We start from the raw sequence: 22,274 nt of genomic DNA on the forward strand, positions 1-22,274 counted from the left end.
ATTACGTGGCTAGCCTGGCATGTTGATGCAGCCACCCCAGCCATGGCTTACTGTGGCATGGAATATTTACTGGGGATCTATGATAAAGCAAACATAAGTGTTATTACGTGCAGGACATGTTTTCTTATTGTAGCATAGCATTTTTAATGGCAAAGCCAACAGGAATATGTTATGTGCAGGTACTGGCATACATCGGCAGGGCCAGTTTATACATTTTTTCTTAAAGTATCACTACTGAAATTATGTACAATGTAAACATGAGTATGGGAATACTGGCAGGTATAGGTGCAGATAGCATGAGCATTTTATTTTATACTGACATATTTTATGGGGAAAGGCATCATGAAAATGCATTAGGAAATGCTCCTGTGTGCGGTTGGCGACTTGAATCGATTGGATTTATTCATGCATTACCCTACAAAATAAATTGCAGACTGTCTGGCATTTTACCAATTTTTCACAGATAGTCTGCTGTATAATGCATCATTTGAACCCATTATTCAAAACGTTTTGTTGCCTTGGGCTACCTTGCTATGGTGTGTCACTCATGCATATTTGTGGTAAATATTTACGCCTCTTCAATTAAACAATTCACCAGCGGCCACTAGGAGGGACAGTACATTCTACATGGGACCCACATTCTCTCTCCTCCACTCATATCACTTCACTCTTCACTTCAAGCAGGGATGCAGATACCACACAGGCAATAGGAATGCACAACACACCTCCTCTCTCTCTCAAGCGCACACGCAACACAAACCCTCTCTTTCCCAAGCACATACACACAGCACATGCATCTGCAACACCACATGTTTCAGCACATCCACAACTGAGCTTGTGTGCACACATGCAACACTTAATTTCCAATACATTTTTAACTAAGCTTGCATGCACACAAGCACCCCTTTCATTTTTTGCCCTTCAAAGATGGCCGCCATGGTTTTCTTTGTTGTGTAGGCAGGCAGGCTGGCTGAACTACCTCTCCCTGTGCAGCACTCCCATTGGTTGCTGAGTGTTTTCTTCCATCCAACCAGCGACTGGCAGGCTTTAGCCGGCTGTCATGATGCCAACTCCTGGGGAGCCGGTTCAAGCCCTGCGTCCCTGAAAGCGGACATCCAGTCCCCAAGGAAGGACCCAGCAACCCCATATAGGGGCCCTTTGGACAGTGTCCTGGCGCCTATGGCGCCAGGCTCATAAAAGACATCAGTCCTGGCGCCATAGGTGCCAGGCTCATTATGGAAGTGCTTGGGTGCACTTACCTGATGCAGACCATGCCGCAGGATCCCGGCCTCCTTGAGGCCTGAAAGGAACTACTTTACCTGTGGGACTAATTTACCATCCGGGCATGGTCGGGGAATGATACATACCTGATTGGAGGAAGGATACATACCTGGAACTTCTTCCAAGGCTATTTAAACCCCACCCGAACAGCCACACATGCTTTGCATTGTTCTGCATCTAGCAGCTGGACGCTCACCGTGTCTGCTCCTGCATCCTAACTTCTGCCACGCCTGCCAGCATACTGGATCACCTGCAAAGGAAGAGAAGAAGAGAACAGAAGAAGGAAAAGTCCTTATCTGCTAAATCTGCATCCCGGAGACATCTTGCCGACAATCCTGAAAGGGAAGACTTTTATTTAAAAGCTCATCGCGTCGATCGCTGCAGTGCCGCATTCCACTCACCTTTACAGGGCGCCTCCATGTTCAGCAGCGATCATCCGGATTCGCAGTCACGCCCCAGCGCCTAGGGAGGAAAAAACCAGAACAAAAGGTGAGAGAGAGAAGGGAATAAGGAAAGCTAATTCTCCATGTTAAGACGACTTACCTGTTGATTCATTCCCTCTTCATTTTGGGTCCGCGCCGCATCCTGGCATTTCTGGACCCCGGCCCCTAAGGGGAAAAAGAGACATCAGCGTTAATGAGCGAATGAAAAGACATTACCAAAAAACGCTCATTAAAGGCTTACCTGATTTCTACAAGGATTTCACTTCTCATCTCGGGTCGGTGCCTGTTCCCCGGCATTCCGTACCCCGGCCCCTATGGGGAAAAAGACACTAGCATTAGTACATTAATGCATGGACACAAGGGGAACCTCTTATCAAAAAACTTACCTGGAAGCCAAGCAAGTTTGGTTCTCACCAATCTGAAAATCCAGTGAAGTAACTGGATACCAACGCGCCCCTGCATCAGAAGCAGGATGGAGAGCTCGTCCTTCCAGACCCTAAGGTGAGACGCTATGAGGAATCACAGAAGGGTTTCGAGGAGGGTGAGAGGGGAAAGTGGGAGGCTGATTGCATTACCCCGCAGACAGTTAATCCCCTATTTTCGCCTACAGAAGGATACTTCTGCGAGCCAGACAAGCCAGATTTGGGGGCCCGGTCCAGTCCGTCTTCCGAACCCTGCGCATCACCTTAGAAGAGGTCACAGCAGCGCGAACCAGGCCAGCGCCTCCGTGGGAGTCAGGTGAGCGTTACAGAACGCAAAGCCTTCCTACAAATTCCCACCCAGACGCTATGGAAAGTTCTGAGACTGATCAGTTGGCCCAATTACTGGGGGAATTACGGGCCGAAGTACATGCCGCTCGTCAAGAGATTAATGCCCTCAGGAGGGAATTAATAATATCAAAGGAAAGAACTGATGACCTGGCCAGACAGCTTTTGCAAGGTCAAGCTGGGCAAACTCCTCTACCCGGTTCCGGAGGGAACCCCGCTCCTGTGGTTTCCAGTAACCCTGTGCAGATTAATCTACCTGGAAACATACCGCTGGCCCCACCCGAACGCTTTGCTGGGGACCCCAAACGATTCGCCGTATTCATGAATCCGTGTCGTTTGCACTTCCTATGCAGACCTGGGGCCTTCCCTAATGATCAGACAAAGGTAGCCTTTGTATTGTCATATCTCAGCGGCTGCGCTGCCGATTGGTCAGTTCCACTGGTTACTCAAGATGACCCGATTCTCCGTGATTTTCAAAGGTTTCAAGCAAGCATGGAAAGGTTATTTGCTCGACACTCTCAGGGGCAGGCTCTGGATGACGAACTTCTATCCCTGCAACAGGGCAATCAGGACCTCCTATCCTATATTGCAACCTTTAATGGACTAATTGTGGAAACGGGATGGCCAGAGGATAAAAGAGTCACGTTGTTTTATCGAGGCCTACACGGAGAACTTAAAGATGTCTTGGCCCAAGTTGTAAATCCGCCCCAAGAATGCACAGAGTATATAGACTTAGTGGTCCATTGGATCACAGACTTCAAAACTGAAAAGCAGATCGGTCCAGGTTTGAGACCCGGGTGTTGGTCAAGACCCATGCTAATCCCAAGGGAGTTGATGTCGCTGAGCCTATGCAAATTGGAGGGGTTAAAGGACCCTTAACTCAAAAGGAACGTGAAAGGAGGCGGCAGTTAAAATTATGCCTTTATTGTGGGAATTCTGGACACTTTCTACGAGATTGCCCGGCAAAACCACCCCGAAAGGCGGTAGGAGACGTTGATAAAAACCATGACGACTGTTTCGGGAAACGACTCCGCCCGACAAGTGTAGGGGTCCGCTTGCCGAGCTTGAAAACTAACTCTCAGACCTCGCATTTCATTGTGCCAATGGTTCTCGTAGATCCAGAACAGCCTAAGCGGTTGCATGCAATAAAGGCATACATCGATAGTGGGGCTATTGGAGACTATGTGGATCGTGAATTGGTCTCTAGGATTAACCTCCCTCTCTGTCCTAAAACCAGCAAAGATGTCATCACCACAGTCGATGGAACTGAAATTGCCTCTGGACCGGTAACACATTCCACTACTGAGGTGACTCTTATTGGTCCCGACGGCCATCGGGAGGGTGTTGTGTTTGATGTAATCAAGGCTCCACAGTTTCAGGTTATTCTTGGAATCCCTTGTTAGAGACACATAATCCTCGAATTGATTGGCGAGCTAAGAGAATAACCTTCCCGGATTGTACACAAACCTGCTACCCAGAAAACCTGAAGATTAATCTAGCATCTGTAACCTCTGCCTCCATGCAGCTACCTCTGGAATACCAAGACTTTCAGGATGTCTTCCAAAAGGAACAGGCCAACAAGTTACCTCCTCACAGATCGTACGATTGCCAAATCGATCTGGTGCCCGGTGCACAACCCCCTTGTAGCAGGATTTATGCCCTTACCGAACCTGAGAATCTGCATTTGAGACAATATTTGGATCAATACCTAGCTAATGGTTTTATTCGCCCGTCAACGTCCCCGGCATCCTCGGCTTTGTTCTTCGTGCCCAAAAAAGAAGGCGACCTTAGAACTTGTATCGATTACTGCGCATTGAACCAGATAACGGTTAAAAACCGTTATCCTCTGCCTCTGATCCCTGAACTCCTTGACCAGGTGAAGGACGCTTGCATATACACCAAGTTAGATCTCCGGGGGGCTTATCATCTGGTACGAGTTAAAGAAGGCGACGAATGGAAAACTGCCTTCCGTACTAAATACGGATTATTCGAGTACCAGGTGATGCCTTTCGGATTGTGTAACGCTCTGGCTGCCTATCAATACTTCATGAATGATGTCCTTTGGGAACTCATCGATGTTTGTGTTGTCGTATATATCGATGACATTCTGGTGTACTCCTCTTCGGAATCTGATCACAGAAAACACATCAGGGCAGTACTTGAAAAACTGCGCCAACACAAACTATTTGCTAAATTGGAGAAATGTGTTTTCCATACCACAGAAGTCGAGTTTCTAGGTTTCATCCTGACACCCAAAGGAGTCCGAATGGACTCAAGAAAAGTGGATGCCATCCTCAAATGGCCATCACCTAGCTCTGTAAAAGGGGTTCAAAGGATGCTCGGCTTTGCCAATTTCTATCGCAGGTTTATCGCGGAATTTTCACGCGTGGTACAACCCATTACTGCACTCTTGAGGAAAAATAAACATTTTGAATGGTCTGAAGAAGCCGAGCAGGCCTTTCAGGATTTAAAAGCTAAGTTTACCTCCGCACCTATATTGAAACACCCGCGTCCAGATCTCCCTTATGTCGTCGAGACTGACGCATCCAGCCTAGTCATGGGAGCTGTCCTGTCCCAAAGAGATCCCGAAACCAACCAACTGCATCCCGTAGCATTTTGGTCCAGAAAATTCTCGGCACCCGAGGTTAATTATGCAATCACGGACAAAGAACTGTTAGCCATTAAGTCTGCTTTTAAAGCCTGGCGGCATTATCTGCTTGGCGCTCGACATACCATCACAGTGATCACTGATCACCGGAATTTACAGTATTTGAAAACCGCCAAGGCTCAGTCATCACGGCAGCTCCGATGGGCTTTGTTTTTCGCTGAATTTCATTTTGTGATTACCTATCGACCTGGCTGCAAGAATGGCAAAGCAGACGCCTTATCCCGAATTGGAATGGGAGAATCTGATACAAACTCAGAACCAGTACCAATAATTCCCGAACAGAGGATTCTAGGCATGACTTTGTTACAGACGCTTGAAGACATTCAAGCCAGAGTGAAACAACTCCTGGACCCTACAACCTTACAGGATTGGATACAAAAGGGATCAGACTTTACCATAGATAATGGTTTACCTTATTTCCAAGGACGCTTATTCCTGCCAAATAAGGAATTACACGAACTAGTTATTTCCGGTTATCATGATGCATTAATAGAGGGACACCCCGGTATTGCCAAGACAGAGGAAAAGGTGAAACGACAATTTTGGTGGCCCACTTGGCGAAAAGATGTTAAATCTTTTGTGATGTCCTGTGGTGTTTGCGCCCAAAATAAAGTCAAAAGAAAAGACCAGCCGGTCTCCTTCAACCTCTAGACATACCGCCAGCACCCTGGCACGCCCTATCAATGGATTTTATTACGGACCTGCCTCCTTGTTCGGGGTACAATACTATTCTGGTAATTGTGGATTTGTTTTCCAAAATGGCCCACTTTATTCCTTTGAAAGGTTTACCTTCAGCTTCTGTCCTAGCCAAAGAATTCCTTGAAAATATTGTTCGGCTACATGGATTCCCATCTATACTAATCTCTGACCGGGGAAGCCAATTCATTTCCCACTTCTGGCGCAAATGTTGTCAAATGGCGCAGATCGACGTAAGATTATCGACCAGTCACCACCCTCAGACCGATGGTCAGACCGAGAGGACAAATCAGACCCTTGAGCAATACTTACGGTGTATGTTACAGCAATCTGAAAGCAACTGGAAAGACATTCTTTGGATAGCCGAATACGCATATAATAATTCGTACACTCTGGAACTGGCCACAGTCCTTTTTATACTTTGTTTGGGCATCACCCTTGAACCTCAAACCTTGACTCACCTCAGAACCTCGGAATGCCTGCAGTAGAACATCTGTATTCTACAATTACCCAAGCCTTCAAAGAGGCAACTACGCATTTACAACAAGCCAAGAGAAGATACAAGGAGAATGCTGATCTACATCGGAGTGAAGCACCTCCGTATCAGATTGGGGATCAAGTGCGGTTAGCTACCAGACATTTACCACTCAAAGGGCCTCGAACTTTTAACCCAAAATATCTGGGACCTTATTCTATTACGGCAATAATTAACCCAGTGGCTGCTAAACTTGATTTACCAGCTAGTATGCGAATTCACCCTGTTTTTCATGTGTCACTTCTGAAACCAGTGGTACCCGGAACCCGACTACTCAAACCTCCAGAACCTATTCTAATAGATGGGGAGCCTGAATTCGAAGTGAAGAACATTTTAGACTCAAAAATGTTTAGGTCAAAACTGTTCTACCTAATTGATTGGAAGGGGTACGGACCTCAGGAGAGGTCGTGGGAACCCAGCGACCATGTGCATGCACCTCGATTAGTCAGGAAATTCCACCGACTCTTCCCAGACAAACCAAAACCCCCGGAGGGAACAACCTTGGGAGGGGCCTTGGGGGGGAGTGCTGTCATGATGCCCGCTCCAGGGGAGCCGGTTCAAGCCCTGCGTCCCCGAAAGCGGACATCCAGTCCCCAAGGAAGGACCCAGCAACCCCATATAGGGGCCCTTTGGACAGTGTCCTGGCGCCTATGGTGCCAGCTCATGAAAGACATCAGTCCTGGCGCCATAGGCGCCAGGCTCATTATGGAAGTGCTTGGGTGCACTTACCTGATGCAGACCATGCTGCAGGATCCCGGCCTCCTTGAGGCCTGAAAGGAACTACTTTACCTGTGGGACTAATTTACCATCCGGGCGTGGTCGGGGAAGGATACATACCTGATTGGAGGAAGGATACATACCTGGAACTTCTTCCAAGGCTATTTAAACCCCACCCGAACAGCCACACGTGCTTCGCGTTGTTCTGCATCTAGCAGCTGGACGCTCACCGTGTCTGCTCCTGCATCCTGACTTCTGCCACGCCTGCCAGCATCCTGGATCACCTGCAAAGGAAGAGAAGAAGAGAACAGAAGAAGGAAAAGTCCTTATCTGCTAAATCCGCATCCCGGAGACATCTCGCCGACAATCCTGAAAAGGAAGACTTTTATTTAAAAGCTCATCGCGTCGATCGCTGCAGCGCTGCATTCCACTCACCTTTACAGGGCGCCTCCATGTTCAGCAGCGATCATCCGGATTCGCAGTCACGCCCGAGCGCCTAGGGAGGAAAAGACCAGAACAAAAGATGAGAGAGAGAAGGGAATAAGGAAAGCTAAGACTTACCTGTTGATTCATTGCCTCTTCATTTCGGGTCCGCGCCGCATCCTGCCCCGGGCCCTAAGGGGAAAAAGAGACATCAGCGTTAATGAGCGAATGAAAAGACATTACCAAAAAACGCTCATTAAAGATTTACCTGATTTCTACAAGGATTTCACCTCTCATCTCGGGTCGGAGCCTGTTCCCCGGCATTCCGTACCCCGGCCCCTATGGGGAAAAAGACACTAGCATTAGTACATTAATGCATGGACACAAGGGGAACCTCTTATCAAAAAACGTACCTGGAAGCCAAGCAAGTTTGGTTCTCACCAATCCGAAAATCCAGTGAAGTAACTGGATACCAACGCGCCCCTGTATCAGAAGCAGGATGGAGAGCTCGTCCTTCCAGACCCTAAGGTGAGACGCTACGAGGAATCACAGAAGGGTTTCGAGCAGGGTGAGAGGGGAAAGTGGGAGGCTGATTGCATTACCCCGCAGACAGTTAAACCCCTATTTTGGCCTACAGAAGGATACTTCTGCGAGCCAGACAAGCCAGATTTGGGGGCCCGGTCCAGTCCGTCTTCCGAACCCTGCGCATCACCTTAGAAGAGGTCACAGCAGCGCGAACCAGGCCAGAGTCAGATGAGCGTTACACCGGCCCTCTCAGCAAGGCCCACTTCTAAGGCCCCTTTCTGCTTCCTGTCCACTTCCGGAACGCTAATTGGGGTCCTCCCTGCTCCTTAACCACAATGATGCTGCCACCTCACTCCTCTAAGAAATCCGGACTGCCTTGACATTTTCACCTCCAGAACTATGGGTTAGTTCCCTCCTTCTGGACTCACTCCTACCACCTTTGACTATCACTGTTCTTTCTGATTGTTACTCCCATGTTGTCATCCTGATACAGTGCTTCTTAAAACCCTTTGCTAACATCTGAATCCCTGATTGGAAAGTCACATTTTGCTGTTTTTGCTTTTTGCTCGAAAGTCAAATCTTGCTGTTTTTGCTTTTTGCTAGAAAGTCAAATCTTGCTGTTTTAGCAAAATTGTATGTATTTTGCTTGTATACTATTGCTTCTCTGTAACTTGCCAGTCCAGTGACCTCACCACTGACTTTTATCCCACACCTACCTGCCTTACCTCCCCCCCAGCCCCCGTTTCTCCATCCTCTCCTCGCTTCCACCCCCATGGCGATTTCTGTTTCTCCTATCTTTTCCAACTGCTTCTCCATTGACTATCCTTCCCTTCTCACTAAGTCTGGTAGGAAGAAGTTCAAAAAGGATAGCTTGCCCTCTAAATCTGGTCTTCCTATCGCAGACACCTACTCCAATACTTCCTCCAGACAGACCCTCACTGACATCGTCTTTGTCGTTCGTCTGCCAGATCTATGGACCCTTCATATGTTCTCTGTGCTCTATCCTATCTCCTCCTCTCCCATTAATGGTGGCACTTGCTGGGAAGTTCTCATGGATTCCTTCGACTCCTCCAAAGTCATCATTAATGTCTACCTTAATGGCACTGTCATGGTCCAAGGCCCTCGGGCCAATCTCCTCCCCTTTGATAGGCGCTTCCCTCGCCTCATCAATTTCCTCTCATCTCCTTCTGTCCCCTCCTCTCACCCTTTGGCTACCTTGCCCTCTCTCTCTCCTCCTCCTCCTCTGCACCTCCTAGGGCTCTTTCTCGTCCGCAGGGCATACCTCTGATCTGTACCCTTCCCCGGAAGGTCTTTAAGGCTAGCAACCTTCATCATATTGCCACCCTCAACTCTCGCTCTGTTGTCAAACACTCCTCTGACATCTGCCACTGCCTTGAAGAAGAACTAGACCTTGATGTCCTTGGTCTTACTGAGACATGGTTCACGGCCAGCTCACAAACTTTGACACTCTCCTCCCTGATGGCTACAAGATCCTCTCTGCACCCAGATCCTTCCGGTCTGGTGAGGGGGGTAGCCCTGATCTTTCCCTAGTGGATTCCTACCTCTATCTTTCCCACTCAGACCTACTCCTCTTTTGAATGCCTTGTATGTAGGCTCTCTCTCTCTTACCCATTTTCTTACTGTGGCTACCATCTACCAGCCTCCTGGTCAAATAACCTAATTTCTCTCTGAGTGGGCGGACCTCTCCTCCTCCCTCCTGGCCTCTACCACTCAACTCCTCCTCCTTGGTGACATCAATATCCATTTAGACCTGGCTTGTCCAACCTTTTTGAATGTGGGGCCGAAGCATTACTTTTTTGTCACCCGGTGGGCTGGTGGGCCGGCGTGCCAAAAGTCAACACCCTCACCCAAACAAGTATATTCAAAATCGATGATGTGTGACCTTTGACACAATAGCATCACAGGCAGTGATAGCCATGCAGTCCCAAAGATAACGTTTGGTGTCAGGGACAGTGATCAAAGGTTAGTTTCTTGTGATTTCTTACAGTGTGTATGTGTTGATATTTTTCTGAAACAGTGGGGGTGACCGAGCCTAGCAAGGGAGCTATAACGATCTAGGGAGGGTTTTGCCCCCCCACCCAAGATTTCTTTAGGGCTGAAACAGTGCATTTTAGAGCAGGAAAAGGGGCCAAAAAGCCATAAGTTTACAATCAGTTATAAAGGGGAACATGTACATTCCATGTCACCAATAGCAGACAAGAACATTGTAGAACACAACACATTTTAATTATCAATGTGTCCACAGTGTAAGACAGCACTATCACTGATGTAACACATTTGCATGCTGGTTGTGCCCAAAATATGCCTCTTTAGCAACATGTCTATGCTGGTTGTTCCCAATTTAGGCCAGCATTGTCCTGTACAAAGCATGATTGATGCTGCCTGAGCAAGCATGTGCACAGTGCCCAATACATATGCCAGCTTATCTCTGTAATACACATTCATTGCTTCTGTGGTAATGAAAGAAGCATAATCCTATTCAAAAGATAAAATGTGGAAAATTGATCACCCACGGAGACGTCCATCAACCTCAGCTAGTAGACACTAAGCAATTTGGAGTCTGGTTGCTTAATTCTTGGGACCTTATGCATGAATGGATCATGCACTATTGCACTTTTCCCAAACGAGTCTTTGATAGATAAAGATGCACTTTGAATGAGTTTGTTATATCGGATACAGTATGCTTTGTTTAGTCTTGGCTGTTTTATCTAAATGGAAAATTATATGTTCGTGATTTTATGAGTGTTTCACTTGACCTGTTTTTATTATTATCAGATGCAGTAATTTAGGACCTGTTTAAATAAACAGGAAAACATATTATTATTACAGTGGTGTGTGAATCCCCTCCCAGTAGGGTAAAACTATTTTTGAGGGTTGTTATAAATGATTTTCCTATTTTGGTAGGTTTTTGACTTTCCCATGTGACACCATCTTTCTTTGTGTGTACTTTTTACCGCAGGTGTCAATGAGTTATGGGGATATCCGCCTTCTTTAGGCCGTGATGTAATATTGATGCAGAACTTTCATTATGTATTCGGTTGACAATAAGGAAGCAGGGATAGTAAATTGCCAGTACCTGCTGCTTTAAGGGTAGAGGTTTGAGGCCATACCAGATACCAACTTTTTGTATTAGTACAAAACCAAGACTGAAAACAATGTCGCCAGTATTAAGTTAGCAATATTGTTTCATTTCTAGGCACTAATTATGTGATAGTTTGATGATTTCGGAGAAGAGAAAGGAGTGGGATCAATATGTTCTACACTTTTTTGTTAAGATCAAAACCAAGAAAAAAGAAAACCACCAAGTCTATACAACCTCATGTTATAAAGAAACAGAATCATTTAGGAACATCTAATCAGAAAAAGTAGAGGGTTTTTGTTGAAATGGAAATGGAATAAAGAAGTATGAAAAAGAAATATGGAAAATGACAGAGAAACATCTTCACTATCAGTGGCACCCATTTATCATAGAATTCTAAAAGTATATTTCCTAAAAATCTTTTTTTTTGTCATAACAGCCCTGATCATCTATAAACTTTTCTCTGTCATCCGCAGAGCCAAAACTGAAAGATCAATGAACTAATGATTTAATCCCCAACTTCTGTTGCCTGAAGAAACACAGATACGTAACAAGTATTCACTGCTATTCATATGCACATCCTGATATAAAACGTTTCTGGATAAGTATGATGAAGGTATCAACTCACCTTTGTAATTTTGATTGATTTTCCCCTGCAGGCTGTCCAATAGTCAGTACTCAAACCCAACATCAAAGTCAGGAGCCATGTAGTAGGGAGGTGAGCAGGGGAAAAGGAGACGCAAAAAGCTGACTCTCGACATGTACTAATGTATTACTCCAATATACTGGCATTCCCATTGACCCACTTGTCCAGAAATGAAAATGATAAACCACTAACACCATTAGCAGCACTAAACTAGGCAGCCTCGTTTCCCGCAGCCTCCCCAGATACACCCTGGTGGCTACATGAGTATTTCCCATATGGGTCACACGAGATTCTTTGGGTGTAATACAGAATCCTTGGCCCCTTACTGTAACAACTCCCTTTGAATACTCTTTGTGGATCTGAGTTTCTTTGGCCAAGGCAGGGAATGCTGTAATCATTCAACCACTAAATGTTGTCTCCTGCTTTTTGTATATCACAAAAGGGAAAAAACTCAAAAGGCATCTAGGGGACAAACGAGTAGACCAACTGAAACACAAAAGGAGGGTCCCCTAAATTAACCTGTGATGAGTATCTGGTTCTAAAAAAATATTTTTTTATGTATCACCCATGTGGTATTGGCATATATAGAGCTTGCTAAATATCAGTTAGATAGGGTCAGCAGGACAGGATTAGGACTGTGCATTTATTAATTAGATTGACCCATATCTACAGCCTTTCCTGCGTTTGTAAAATCTCACTTTTACCTACCCATGACAAATTAGATTTCTTTCCTTGGTTTTTGACATTCTGTTAACAAACATGCATAAATGTTATTGACTGTATTACAAATCTGTCACCATGCAATGTTAGGTTTGGGTTACAGGTTTCAAGTGGGGATTTATGATTTTTGATATTCATTACACTCAAAAAAGTGTTTGTTTTATCTGTATAATTGAACACAGATTAAATATAGATTTTTTATGTGGTATGTTGTGGGACCCATGGGCCTACTGAATAAATAATTTCGTTTTTTACATTCGTGTGTGGGCCATATAATAGATTCATTTGATGACTATGCATTATGGCCAGGTTTTAGCAAGGACTAGGCCTTATTGAATCATTAATTGAAGTGGTTCATTTAGGGGACCCCCCATTTTGTGTTTCAGTTGGTCTCCTGCTTTTTGGTCATGGTCCAAAGGGACATCTCCCTTTCTCTTCGTTTCCACAGGTCAACAATCGCTTTACCGTCTTCTGTTTGCTTCTCTTCTGGAAAAACCTGTCATTATATTACCCACCTGCAGTTCTACGTCCAGAAGGATGCTGGAATGTGCATTCTACATCTTGGGCCTCATTACAAGTCAGGCGGAATGGGTTAACAGGGTCCGCTAATGGGTGCGGACCCGTTATTCCCATTCCGCCTGATTACGAGGTACCCTCGCGGGACCTGGTAAGGACGCCCGGTAAAACCAGGCGTTGTTACCGGGTCCCGCGACGGGACCAGGGAGCTAACAACGGGCCGGTCGTAATCGGCCCATTGTTAGCTCCCTCTCCCATTCCCATTGAGCCCTATGGGGGCTCGAATGGGAATGGGGAAGGTCCAGGCCCGGATTATCTGAGGGAGGAATTATCGGGCCCTCCGAACTCGGAATGGCCCGTGAATTCCCCATTCAGGGAACCCGGACCCGGTTTTGGAGGCAGCCATGCCGCATGCCGCCAATAGCTGCATGGCTACCGCCAAACCCGTAATGAGGCCCCTTGTGTTTTTTACTACAGTGTCAAACTTCTCTGCCTTAATATGGAGTTTCACTGTTGAGGAAGTTGCATGCCATTGAAACATCCTGTGGCCTTGATGATTGACCTCCATTTTTGTCACTCTAGTTTCAACCCAGTTAACTCAGCTTGAGATCACCTGCACCTACCTCAATGTGGAATCACTCCTCATGCTCACATCCTTCAGCATGCCCTCCAAATCTGTGAGCTTGGTCACAATGTTACCAGAGGCTTTACGCAGTTCCTTTAGGACATGCACGAGGAAGGGCGTATTCTGAGACATTGGGATTTGGAACCAGCATCATTTTATTTATTTATTTGATTTATGTTTTACATTTGTATAGCGCACAAACAGCCCTTGGGCAATTGGGCACTGTTGCTTGCGGGGAGCTTAGTTTCAGGGGGTACAGGTACAGGTAGGTAATGCATTTACATGTTGTACAATAATACAATAGGGGTACATCTTATATAACATTTTGTAGATTACCATGAAATGCATTCAGCAATTACAGGTAATGAGTGTGCACACATCAGGTGAAAAGTGCTGTTTTCATGGCTTTGCGGAAAGCCATGAGAGATACCTCGCTCGAAGAGTAGGAGGTAGGGCATTCCAGTGTGAGGGTGCAAGGTAGGCAGCATGGCAACACCTTCAATCTCGTCCTCTCTAGTCGTTGTGGTTTTGGTGCTGAAAGAATTGTATCTCCTCGCTTTCCCCTATTGTCCTTGAATAGCATATTCACAGCAATATGGGAGAATAATAAGAATTAACAACTGGACCAGGGGACAAATATTGTAACTTTCCTTTTTTTCATCCTGATAAGGCATCTCATTAAGCCATATGGATTGCAATCACCCTTTCAGTAGACGTTCTCTGTTGCAACTTCTACTTCAATACCCTCATACCCTGCAGTCATCCTGCATATCAAGCTCCATCTGTTCTGCCCAGCACTTGCATCCTCCTCACTTGTCCCAGTGCCAGTGCTATCGATCCATACCAGGGAGCTGCCCATGGTTCCAGTCCACAGTGGGCTCCAAAGAACGTGCCCACTTCCTCTAGTGAGGAGGATGCACCAGGCTCAAAGCCGCATCTCTTGCTCCTGGAATGGGTCAGTATAGAAGCATCAAATCTAGTCCAGTTTCAGCACCATCTTGGGACACCTCATCTGATGGCCTGTTTCAGCAGGCAAGACTGCACCTTTTTCCAGTTCAAGCAATGCCAGGAGACCGCTACTGTTCCCCCACCTGTCGTGTCATTGCAGGTCATCCACTACTCATTCCCTGTGTGGAAAACGCAACACTGGGAAGGGCATCCGTGCTCCTCTTGGTTTCCCAGACACTCTGCCCCCAGCTAATGCTTTTGGGAGGAGTAAAAAAGGAATTGCTTGTTATGTAAAGGAACATTTAAAATCTTTCTGAAACATAATTTGCTAAGCATGTATATTCAATGGGGCCCTGGGCATGCTCACATTGATACCTTGCCCATCCACTTCTAAAATTCTCCAGAAACTAGAAGAAAAGCAGCCCTAGAACCCCGATGGAGTAACAGATGTCCTAGCCATTTTATCTCCACACCCAAATCTTTAAGCTTCCTGAATGAGTTTATATGGTTTGTGGCTAGAAGCATTTAAGTGTTTTTCAAAGTAAAATGTACATCAAGTCCAGTGTACATTATGTGCTTAGTGATTCAAGCATACTCCCCTGTTATCACATAATTATTTTTTAAATATAAATATCTGTGGTCCTTCTTATGTTCCCGAAATACTCTTTGATTTTTGTGCAGAGTATCCAGGAACCTTCATTGGTGCTAGTTGTCCCATTCTCCTGCCCAGTATGGCAATGTAAGAATACCAATATTGGTTTTACCCTTGATACCAGTAAAGAAATATCATGTTACAGTCAGAAAATATGTCCAACTGCCTGCCACTGCACTGATGTGGCCCCCTCCAGCCCCTAAACCCAAATCAGAGGCTTGCTTCCGGGCCTGACACAAGCACATGAATTCATACAGCATGCACTCCCTCATTCACAGATGCACTGTGTGCATATCATATTTTTTGGTAAAGTAAATAAATGACTTTACTTACAAATAAGGCAAAAATACATCTTTTTGTCTCCGTTGTAGGTTAAAGTCGTGTATTTATGCTAACAAACATATTATACACTGGTATGCTAATTGTTTGTATATGTAGTCCGTGAATAAGGATAACTATCCAAAATGCATTGGATATACATTCTGCCTATGTCCAGGATGAAACGATATATTTGAAATGGAAGGACTTTGTTCAAGTGTTTCTTCACTAGTATATTTACACACTATATAGGTTTTCTACAAAGTATGTGAAGCTGTTCAGATTAACTGTATTGTGGATTCACCACAAAGGTTCACATGGCCTTTGGTAGGTTTCACCATATGTTGTGTTTATACCAAGGGTAAAGAAAACATGAGTGTTCTTACATGGCCATATTGGTCTACATTGGAACAGGCAGTCTAGACATGTGTTCTTAATCTTGCATGGCTATTTTGATAATGCTATCAGTGATAAAGTCAACATGATGAGTGTTCTTATGTGGCCATACTGGCCTACATGGGTGCAGTTAGACTGGACATATTCTCTTAACGGACGTCTCTTACTGTGGCATAGAATTTATTTACTGACAAAGTGAACAGGAGTATGTTCTTATGTGGGATACAGGCATATATTGGCAGCACCAGAATGGCCATTTTTTCTATGGTATGATTAATCACATTATGGGCAAAGAAAACATGGGTTAGATATGGGAATACTGGCATATATTGGTCCAGATAGCATGGACATGTATGGGAACAACAAGACAAGAATGTATTTCCATGTATGGGAACAGCCATCTTCGTTTTTGTAATACTGGCATATATGTGGACAAAGTCATCATGAAAATGTGTTGGAAAACTCTGCTGTTTACTGTTGGTGACTTGACATCTATTGGATTTTTTCATGTATTACTTTACAAAACTGCAACTTGTATGGGTTTTTACCAAGTTGTTTTAGAAGGTGTGCTGTAAAAGGCACCATTTTAATCCCATTATTTAAAAAAATTATCTAAGGGTGGACCTCTCCTCCCGCAAACCCTCTGACAACCCCTTGGTTGGTTCCCGCTCCCTCGCTACGTTCGGTCATTCCAGTCTACTTGTGAGACACATTGATGCCCCTCCGATCAACAAATTCCCCAGCTGCCGCTACACAAATCCCATTTCCTCATTCCTTCTTTATTTTTGGAAGTTAATCGTAGGTCGTCTTGTTATCATGGTAGCTGCATTTTGCTCACCAAAGTACAGACACAGTTTAGACTTACCGGACCTACTTGTACAAGGAGGGCAGACATATTTCAAAGATGGCCCTGAAGAAAGCAGATGTTGTATTAGCGGCCACCAGGGGCATTTTACAGTTAATTTGAAAATCTGGTATGTCCAGGCCTGGTATATGGTCTTTCCATCGAAACATTAACCATTGAATAAACATCCAACAAAAATTATCCATTGAAATGCATTTCCATCGAAAAGCATTTAAAATGAATAATTTTCGTTGAATTTTAGGGTTAGGGTCAGGGTTACAGTTAGAGTTGGGGGGTGACCTTGGGGGTTGGGGAGGGCTAGAGGGAACCCCACACCCAATAAATAATAAAACGTTACATGAACCTTGCCAGTGCTGAAATACTTTAAAGATTTCAGCACTGGACAGCTCCATGTAACGTTTTTATGTGAAGCCGGTTTCATCGCGTTCCTATATTGGATGGACCAGTTTCGATGGATATGTACCTTGTAAAATATAGTATTTCGATGCATTTATTTTCAGTGGTTTTAATTCGATGGATTTCTTTTTCGTTTGATTTTTTTCGTTGGAAAGACTATAAACCTCAGGGCCTGCACTTACTGCTTGTCCTACTGCCCATCTATTGCTCTGCTTGTCTGCCCTTTGATTACATTTTGGGTTGCAAGTGGAACACCAGTATGTTCAAAACGTTGTATTGCTTTGCTCCATAGTATTACAATGAAAGTTGCAATGCAAATAAATAATACTCATCATTTTGTGTCCCCTTTTTTTCAGCAAGCCAATCATAAAGCATTACAGAGTGCTGAACACAAAGGAAGGTTACACGATAGAATTGGAACAGCCGGTGAGTACGCTGTTGCCTCTTTTTAGCAGGTCCAACTTTGGTCTTCATTGCTTGGTATCTAAGCAACTGCATAGACCTAAGACCATTGTCGACACACCATTGTACATTGCCACGCGACGCATTTCTGAAGTCACGACAGGTTGTGCAAATGATCCGATGGACAAAAAGGCATGGGGCAGATTCTCAAGAAGTGGCACTAGTGTAAAGAAAAAGCACAGACAACGGACTTGTTTTACTTCCGGAACTTTCAGAAATGTGACCTACACATTTCTTGGGGGTTGTGCTGACTAGCCCACTTGTATTGGAGTTCACGACTCTAATGTATGTCAGGCTCCCAGCACCCACACGTGTGATCGCAGCACATTTCACAGTGACAAGCCCTTATGTGGCACGTCATTGTGAAATGACAAGAAAAATAAAAACGGAATTTCTATCCCTGCGATTGGTGCTAAGTGCATACTGCTCCTGTTCCACTTAAATTAATACATGACTTGCACATCAACCCTGTGTTTGTTCCAAACCTGCTCAAGGGAATGTGTTTGATTTCTGCTCGTTTTAAAGCGCACCCCATTAGTGAATTCAGGATGCGTATTGAAATGCATAGAAATGCCCCCTTATGTGTGCAAATGTGCAAAAGCAAGACAAGGGCCATCTGAATGTGTGCTTCTTGCGCGAAAAGTGTTTTGAGAATCTGCTTCATATTCTCTAAAATATAGGCAATTCAAGAAGGAAGTTGAATTTAGTTAAGTTGTGTAGCTGAGTTTTGTTAACAATATTGCCTGGGGCAAATTTCTACTATGTTGCCACAAGGTTTCCACTATGTGGCACTTACTTAGGAAGGAAGGAGCACCAGTTGCCTGCCCCCTGGCCCCCCTGCTTGTCTGCAGCTATCTTGCTTTGCCGCCACTTCCCAAATGCCAATGCTGATCTCCCCAATTCACCTTCATGAGGAATGGCCGCTGGGCCAGGCACCAGCAGTAGGATGTCAGGCTGGTCCCTGTGAAGATCTCATGAACCTGAGCAGCCGCGAGGACACCCGAGGGCTGATTGGCCATAGATGGGTGAGGAGGTGTAGAGGGACCGTCCACTCAATACCCTGAGGCCAATGCATATGATTCAGCTAAGAGAGCAGTCCCAGAAGAGCAATCCTGGGCCTGCACATGCTGAGGGAATATTGAAACAGTCTAGAGGCCGTGGCCAGTGGACCTGGTAGGGACCTCTTATTAAAGGCTGCCAGTTTCCTGCTACCCTTGTGCACAGCCAGGTCGGAGGGTAGGGGTGTAGCTTTGGTGAGCTCAGGGGTATCTGTTGTTAAAAGAAAACAATGAGGGCAGCTCGGTTGGTTTGTTTAATTTAGCCGCAGGCTTCAGAATAGGTGCAAGTCAGGAGTGGGCACAATGTTACCTTCAGGATAGCTCATTCATCTAGAAAGGAGAAGATGACTAGATCCTGCTTGGTTAGCAGTGCAAGTTGGTGTAATTACATCGCTGGAATGCGCTTTGAATGTGGAAGGTCACATTGTATTGTAGGCTTGATGTTAATTAGTCAGAGGCATTTTGCCCCTGACGATGAAACTGGCTTCTGACAGAATCCAGGATCCGAACATGAGAGCGTGGAGTGAGGGTGCGCTCACTTGGTCTCTCTCATAGGATTTTGGCCAAGTGCCGGAAGAGCGACACTGGAAGATTCCTCTCTGACAAAGGAGCTACCTGCCCTTCATCACAGCCATGACTGGAAAAGCTGGCCTGTCACTGCCTTCTTCACTCAGCCTGTGCTGCCATTATAGAGTGCCCATTCCCAGTTTCTTCCTGCAGCTTATAGCAAGACACAGTATGCCAATGAATACCATCTGTTCCCCTGTCCTCTGGGTAATCCAAGAGTGGAGAAAGTGAGGGTTCAGGAAAAGTGGATTGCTCCAGGGCAACAGGCCATCTACCTTGGGGGAGGGGGAAGGGCGCTGACCCTCCTGCTAGAAAGGAGTGACATGCTATAAGAGTAGTTTCACACCCTGCATAGAGCCATGCCTTGGCGAGAGACTGTAAACATTAAGCAGTGCCTGGACACTCGAGCACTGAATAGAATGAGAGGCAATCAGAAGGTGGGGTTCTCTCCTAGGGCCACTGACCCTCAGCAGGAGCCTACATATCGGAACGAACCTGTAATTCCTTATTGAGAGACCATTATACATAATATTGTGTCCATTTCTGGCCCACCAGCATCCTGCTGCCTGCCCTTCATCTGTCCTAATAGACTTCACCTGTTCAGTTGTGTCTCTTTGGTAGGAACTATTCTTTTTATTTTGTAATGATATTGGTTGTAGTAACGTGGGAGGGCCAGGGGCGTCCTTCAGTGTAGCTGCCCTGCCCAGTGCCACTGCCATCTGCATTGTGAAGTCACTCAGGATCTATGCCAATCTGCTGAGACTCAATCGCCCAAATATAATACAACATGGTAGTAATCCACACACATCTCCTGTGGGCTTTGAGGCGCCATTCCTTTCGTCTCGTCTAGTGCTCAGAAAAAATGCTCAATACTTAGATCACATTATCATTTCAATCTAATTCATTCATTTTCTGTCTGATGCAGTGTACTTATGCAACTATGTAAAGCTGACACCTGACCTTTTGCAGCGTCTTCCAACATGTCACTCTTTTAAAAACCATGCTTTGATGATCTAAGTTCAATACTCACAACACCTCTTAGAATCCTTGCAACTATTGTGGCAAAGTCCAATGTTTGAAGCAAGGAGATGGGACTGGGATAAGCCTGAGGGTCGCGGATACCACCTGCTCCATGGCCTAGACCCCTGGGTAGGTATACCTGGGATCCCAAAGAATTCACAATGCACCCATAGCCTCAGCTTCATATTCATAAATCTAACCACGAACCCTGTTGTTAAAATAAGTTGTGTCAGACTACAGGCTATACAATTGAATAGTGAGTAAAGATCATAACTGAGTTGAGTCTGCAGAACAACCTGTACTTAATTAGAGAACTGGTTTATTGAGAGACGCATGTCTGCCACAGTCAAACTTGTAAATAATCATTGGCCACAAATGTTTACCCTTGTGGGCTTTAGAAAGTCCCAGAACCCCTTATTGTTACTCCTGTAAGCAACAGAAGAGAAGGTGTCACTAGCAAGCATTAATAACCGCTGCATTCCATGATCTGAAAATAAAATGGCGCCAGAGCCAAAGTAAACTTATTTTGCTGAGCCACAGGGATGACTGTTGGCCTCTTGGCAACAGGCTCCCAAGCTTAAGTTCAGGAGCCAACCATTTGCATGATACACACAGCGCATATCATTTAGTCAATTGACATTGTGCAGTCCACCTAGCAGGGAGATACGAGAGGGCCGCAGAGGATTGACAGCGGGAGTGTTCGGAGAGTGTGTGGCATTATAGTGATGAAGTGGAATGGGGAGGGAGAAGTGCATAGGAATTAGAAGAGAGAGAGGATTCAGAAGAGGTAAAAGTGAGAGCAGAGCTGAAAGTTGGAAAAGTGACAGTAGGGGAGGGAGCAAAGTCAGAGCAAGAGGAAATGAGAATTTAGGTGGAGACAAAAGCAGAGGCGAAAGAAGTGAATGAGGTGGAAACAGAAGGAAAGGAGGAACAGCCAAAGTCAGAGGGGAAATAAGAGAGAGAGTAGAGTTGGGGGGAGGTGGTAGAGACCAGTGGGGTGAAATGCTGATGAGGAAAGGAAAAGAAGATGACAGGAGTGAGGCAGGCTGGGAGGACAGGAGGAGGTGAAAGCTAAAAAGGAGGTAGAGGGCAGTAACTAGGAGAAGGGGCCAACAAAGAGAGGAGACTGTTAAAGGGTCAACCATCTATGAAGGCTCTTAGAGTGGTGGAAGAGCAGATTGAGGGACAACCTCACACATGGGGTTAAGCCTAAGAATCCCATTGTCCAAAGCAGCATTAAGATTCTAGCAGCATTTGGGACCTTGGACTTAGACTAGCCGCTCCTAGAGAACACTTGTTGTGGGTTGCATTTGCTGTTTTTGGGTCTATTGCTAAAAACATAACAGTTTGAGCAGACAACTGATCACCAGCAAGTGGTTGCCCATTTGGACTGGTAGGCCCTTTAAATAGGTCGGCCTGTCCAACTGGTTGACTCCCTGCTGACGAGCAGAGACCCTAAGCTAGAAGCTAAGAATGAGCTGCAATGGGGAAATGATTGGAAAGTGGGCAGGGGGAAGAAAGGGAACAGGGAGAGTAATGGGGAGAAGGAAAGGGCATAAGGGGAGGTGTAGGATTCGTTTTAGTGTAGTGGGTCGATCAATATGCAACTGCTGATGGGCAGTCATTAGGCGTGAGCAGTTGGGGTGGAGGGGCGGAAAGTTATGCTCAACCACTTGAGTGGTCAATTAGTTGGATTGTTGTGCATTAGACATTCAACCTGTTCATTATGGGGATATTCTATGACTGCAAACTTTATAACATGGAATATGAGGGCCTGAATATGCCCATTGAAACGAAAAGATAATGACTTGTCTTAGAAAAGACCACATAGATACTCCCTTCCTGCAAGATATTAAAATGCTAGAAGCTGGCACAAAGCATTCAATAGTCACTGTTCGACAGTGGTGACAATTCTTCATGGGAAATTTCA

General features: G+C 45.4%; 1 protein-coding gene across 2 annotated transcripts in view; it reads left to right on the forward strand.

The window, feature by feature from the left end:
• STAP1 (signal transducing adaptor family member 1) overlaps positions 1-22,274 on the forward strand; it is a 618,379-nt gene that overhangs the window by 389,584 nt on the left and 206,521 nt on the right. For both annotated transcript variants that reach the window (XM_069630495.1, XM_069630496.1), the window contains exon 7: positions 17,594-17,663. In XM_069630495.1, the coding sequence (XP_069486596.1) occupies positions 17,594-17,663 (70 nt within the window). The remainder of the gene's footprint in view (positions 1-17,593; positions 17,664-22,274) is intronic.

This window comes from Ambystoma mexicanum, chromosome 6q (assembly GCF_040938575.1).
Source record: "Ambystoma mexicanum isolate Mex_15411 chromosome 6q, UKY_AmexF1_1, whole genome shotgun sequence".
In the NCBI taxonomy this organism is placed as follows: Eukaryota; Metazoa; Chordata; class Amphibia; order Caudata; family Ambystomatidae; genus Ambystoma; species Ambystoma mexicanum.